Here is a 5,393-nt window from a genome sequence, read left to right as displayed (position 1 = left end):
AGAACTTTTGCATTTCGCCGTATGCCTTTTGGTCTTTGTAATGCACCTGCTACATTTCAGCCCTGCATGACTGCTATATGATATGATTGAAACCTTTCTTGAAATATTTATGGATGACTTTTCTCTTTGGTGCAACATTTGATGAATGTTTGCAGAATTTGAGATTCGTGCTGAGGAGGTGCGAGGAGACGAACCTGGTATTTAATTGGGAGAAGTGCCACTTCATGGTATAAGTGGGAATTGTCCTAGGGCATAAGATTTCAGAGTATGGAATAGAGGTGGATAAGGCAAAAGTGGAAGTTATCAAGAACTTACCACCTCCGACATCCATAAAGGGAGTTAGAAGCTTTTTAGGCCATGCCGGTTTCTATCGGCGTTTTATCAGAGATTTTTCTAAAATTGCCAAACCTCTTTCTTCCTTACTTATGAAAGATGTACCTTTTGATTTAAATTCTGACTGTGTACAGGCATATGAGGATTTGAAGGAGCGTTTGGTGACGGCTCCTGTCTTGGTGGCACCAGATTGGGATCTACCCTTCGAAGTCATGTGCAATGCCAGTGATACTGCGGTTGGTGCCGTCCTCGGCCAAAGGCGGAACAAGATATTTTACACTATATACTATGCAAGTAAGACTCTAGATGAAGCACAACTAAATTATGCCACAAGTGAAAAAGAGTTACTTGCAGTAGTATTTGCACTCGACACGTTCCATACATGCCTTGTTTTGTCTAAAGTAATTGTGTTTACTGACCACCCCGCCCTTAAATATATGCTTGCTAAGAAAGAGGCCAAACCACGATTGCTTAGGTGGATGTTACTTCTCCAAGAGTTTGACCTCGAAATAAAAGATAAAAAAGGTGTAAAAAATGTGGTGGCGGACCATTTGTCTAGACTGGAGCTTATTAGTAATGACTGTGTAGATTAGGCTATTGATGATTGGTTTTCTGATGAGCAACTGTTTGAGGTGAAACATTGTCCTTGGTATGCCAATTTTGCTAACTTTCTTGTCACATGCACACCTCCAGCAAATCTATCGTTTCACCAATGAAAGAAATTTTTTTCGCACGTGAAGTATTATTTTTGGGAGGAACCGTTTTTGTTTAAGATTTGTGCAGATGCCATGATAAGAAGGTGTGTTGCAGAGGAAGAGTTTGGTCAAATTCTCCACCATTGCCATGACTGTGAGGTAGGTGGTCATTTCGAACCAACAAAGACGGCATCTAAGGTACTTGAATGTGGCTTTTATTGGCCAACCCTCTTTAAAGATGCTCGTTCTTATGTGCTAGCCTGTGATAAATGCCAACGGACATGTAACATCTCTAACCGTCATGAAATGCCTTTGAATAATATCATTGAGTGTGAGGTTTTTGATGTGTGGAGAATAGACTTAATGGGACCGTTTCCCAGCTCATTCACAAAAAAATATATTTTGGTGGCGGTCGACTATGTGTCAAGTGGGTAGAGGCAGAAGCATATGCCACTAATGATGCTCAAGTGGTCCTGAAATTTTTTAAAAAAAATATTTTTAACAGGTTTGGGACACCACGAGCAATCATTAGTGATGGTGGCACACATTTTTGCAACAAACTCTTAAAAAACCTTTTGACCAAATATGGTGTCACACATAAGATATATACTCCCTATCACCCCCAAACGAGTGGTTAAGTAGAAGTGTCGAAACGAGAGATCAAGCGGATTTCGGAAAAGGTAGTAGGTGTCAGTCGGAAAGATTGGTCTGTGAGGTTAGATGATGCTCTTTGGGCATATAGGACTGCGTTCAAAACACATATAGGCACTACACCATATAGACTACTGTTTGGTAAAGCATGTCATTTACCTATAGAGTTAGAGCATCGAGCATACTGGGCAACAAAAGCACTAAACTTTAACTTTACTGATGCAGGTGAACGAAGTCTGTTGCAAGTGGATCAGTTGGAAGAATTCCGGAATCTGGCATATGATCTCGCACTGTCTTACAAGAAAAATACAAAGAGGGCTCATGATAGGCGGATCATCAAAAGAGAATTCAAAGAAGGCGAAAATGTGCTACTCTACAACTCCTGGTTGCGACTGTTTCCCGGAAAATTGAAGTCGCGATGGTCTGGTCCATTCGTGATTTCTAAAGTTTACCCATCGGGAGCTGTAGAATTGAAAGATGGAAAGGATAGGACATTTACGGTCAATGCCCAGCAACTGAAGCACTACATGAGTGGCACAATTGAGCCACAACTTGAAATCACCCGGTTCCAAGACACTCCAAACTGATACTGACCGACAGTCAAGTTCTCGACTATAAATTGAGAACTACCTCTCTCCCCCTTATCTTGCATTTAATTCAAGTTTATTATTTTCGTATTTATTCTTATTTATAGTTAGAAATTCCTATTGTTTTTTTTAATTTTCAAAAAAAAAATCAGAAAATTGGGCGAATGTTCGCGACCGAGAGGTAAAAATATACCGCTCGAGCGCGAACGCCTGTGATGGGAATAAGTTTCCCGAGACATTGGCGCTCGGGCGGTAATTTTCAACCACCCGGGCGCCTGCACTTAAAATCGATTTCCCCTTCCCCTTTTTCACTTTGCACGAAATATCTTCCCCAATCCCTAATTCTAACTCACCCCCTTCTTGATTTTTGCAATAAATCCCTTCCAAATCGGAATTCATGCAACGTAGCTCGCAATCTTCGTTCCAATCAAGAATCTTCCGCACTCTGGTCATCCTCTACGAATCAAGTCACCATCTCCACACTCTATCACCATGGCTCCAAAGAAACAACGAGGTATCCAGTTCCTCCTCTTCATCTTCGTCCTTCGATAGACATCGTTTTGTGAGTGAGGCGGCTAGGGCGAGATACGATCATGCTAAGATTCACAGAAACCCTATAGCCGAGAGGGGATTCCGTAGACAATTTGAGGATAGACACTTAGGGCCTCTTGTGGATTTGTAAAGACGGGGATGGGAAAAATTTGTAAATCAACCTTCGGCTGCAGTGGTCTCAGTGGTTCGGGAGTTTTATGCAAATGCCGCGAAAGGGAAGGATGGTACGGTTTTTGTTAGAGGTCGACTTGTTCCATGTGACTCAGTTGCAATTAACGCACTATTAGAGACACCTGAAGTTGATGACTCTCGATTTGAAGCTTTGGTAGCTGACCCTAATTATGATACGATACTCGCAGCGCTATGCCTTCCGGGCGCGATGTGGAAACCGTTGGGCGGACCACCGAGCTGTTTTGACGAGAAGTATTTGAAAGCCGGAATTGCCCTATGGTATCTATTTTCAGCCCGAAGGATGATGCCGGTCTCATATAAGAGCGAGGTGCAAAAAGAGCGGGCGACGCTACTATTTGCCTTGACCGAAGGGTAGGCAATCAATGTGGGAAAACTTATAAATTCTCAGATCATAATGAGTGCTCACAACAGTCATGTCGGTCTCTTCTTCCCCACCATCATCTCGGAGTTGTGTGCAAGAGCAGGGGTGGTTTTTCGGGATGACGAGGAATGGCTACAACCGGTTAAACCTATTTGTGTGGAAGACTTACAGCGGAAGAGCGCTAAAAGGCAGATAGACTTTCCCACTCGCGAGAGAGATGTGGGTGGATCGAGCACAGCCGCATCCCGTAGCCGGCTGCCACAACCCCGCAGGCGAACCCAAACTGACAAAATAGATGAAGCCCTCACCTTCATGGCGCATCAGGATCAGGTCAACTTGAACGTCAATGACCATCTTGCGTACATTGAATCCATGATGCGCACTGTGCTCGTACAAGGGAGCGCTGACCCAGGGAACATACCACCATCCTCGCCATTCAATCCCCCGTTCCAGTTTCACTATGACTATCAGCAGCAAGGGGACGTTTCGGGAGTGCCACCGCCAGAATTTGACGAGGAAGAGCCTTGATCAGGGGAGTTCATTGTTTCCCCTTCTTTGCATTTTTATTGTCTATTGCGTTATGTTTATTTCTTATTGTTGTTTCATTCGTGCATTTATTTTTGCATTTGTTTTTGTGTCTCCATTCGTGTTTGCATTTTTGTGTTTCGGTCTTTTGTGCAATGGGGACATTGCACACACCTAGTGTGAGGGGGTTGGTCGTTTTGTTTGTGTCTTCCATGTGAGTCAGTTGATGGTGAAATAAGTAAATTGGTAGCCAATGATGATTTTGGGCTAAATGAACTGCATGTTGCTTAGTCTTATCACTCATTATGAATCTCCCGATGAATTGAAATTTTTTATGCACATTTAGTGGATTTTGATAGTGGTGTCGATGACAGTTAAGTTCAAAATAATCTGTGAGGGGAACTGGAGAAACATAAGATGCGAGTAGAATTTGAATGAATATCTGTTGAAATGAGTGACTGACCAGTAGCATGAACTCGAGTAGAAAATCAAAAGTATACCTCAAATATCCTTCATCCCAGTCGTGCATAGGACCTAAAAATTCATCTCTCGGCCAGATAAATAAACATACCCTATATTTCAAGCCTAGGGAGTACGCATGGGAAAGCTATGCGCCTGAAAAATAAAAAATAGAAAAAAAAAGAAAAAAATGGGATGTAAGGGGGATGTAAGGCGTTGAGGAATGTCAGAGAAAATTTTTGACAAGTGCATAGTGAAAATGATCTATGTACTCCCAATCTTTCAAAACCACTTGAGCATTTATGGCTAATGACTCCCTACATTTTGTTGTTCAACCATGAAACTCGACCACTTTTTGTGTTTATTGGTTGGTCCCAAATGGAAACAGAACTCAGGAAAGAGAAACTTGCGTTGACTTATTGATTCGGCGACCCACATGATTTGTGAATAAAACTATTTGAAACACAAACTAGAAAAATTCACAGCACACAAACCACACTTTTTTGGAAAAGTACAAATGTTTTGTGATGTTTTGAAAAGGGGGTATTAATAGATGTTGTGTTTTGACTAATTGGATGTGGTTCACAAACCCACTGAGGGAGGAGATGTCAGTTTGCTACTTCGCCATCAGTCTAGTTATTTTAATACTTTCACTTTGTGTTTGTTTCATGTTTTGGTTGTGGTTTGTAACATATTTTGCTTGAGGGCAAGCAAAAGGTTAGTATGAGGGGGTTGATAGGTGTAGTTTTTACGTGTTTTATTGCATTAGTTTGTGTGTGTTTGCATTGTGCATGCGTACATTTCATTTACATTTTGTTCGTTTTAGAGTAATCATATGCATTTGATCATTTCTCACTTGTGCGTGACAAATTTGCAGGTAAAATAACCGGAAAACGGAAATTGGAGCAAAGTGTGCGAGCCAAGAAAAACATACAGAAAGGTTGGCGCCCGAGCGGTAGAATATCACCGCTCGGGCGCGAGAGGTGATCCGCACAGCAAATTTCCAGAGAACATGGCGCTCGGGCGGTAATATTCTAC

At 42.1% G+C, this 5,393-nt stretch overlaps 1 protein-coding gene across 1 annotated transcript; it reads left to right on the top strand.

Moving 5' to 3' along the window:
- Positions 1-1,176: 1,176 nt before the first annotated feature.
- Positions 1,177-2,266, top strand: LOC142541928 (uncharacterized). The gene is made up of 2 exons (XM_075648374.1): positions 1,177-1,187; positions 1,771-2,266. The coding sequence occupies exons 1-2, from the start codon at positions 1,177-1,179 to the stop codon at positions 2,264-2,266; spliced, it is 507 nt and encodes a 168-aa protein (XP_075504489.1).
- The last annotated feature ends 3,127 nt before the right edge of the window (positions 2,267-5,393 follow it).

This window comes from Primulina tabacum, chromosome 4, assembly GCF_025594145.1.
Source record: "Primulina tabacum isolate GXHZ01 chromosome 4, ASM2559414v2, whole genome shotgun sequence".
NCBI classification, from domain to species: domain Eukaryota; kingdom Viridiplantae; phylum Streptophyta; class Magnoliopsida; order Lamiales; family Gesneriaceae; genus Primulina; species Primulina tabacum.
The sequence above is the reverse complement of the archived record's forward strand: the minus strand, read 5'-3'. Positions and strand labels throughout refer to the sequence as shown.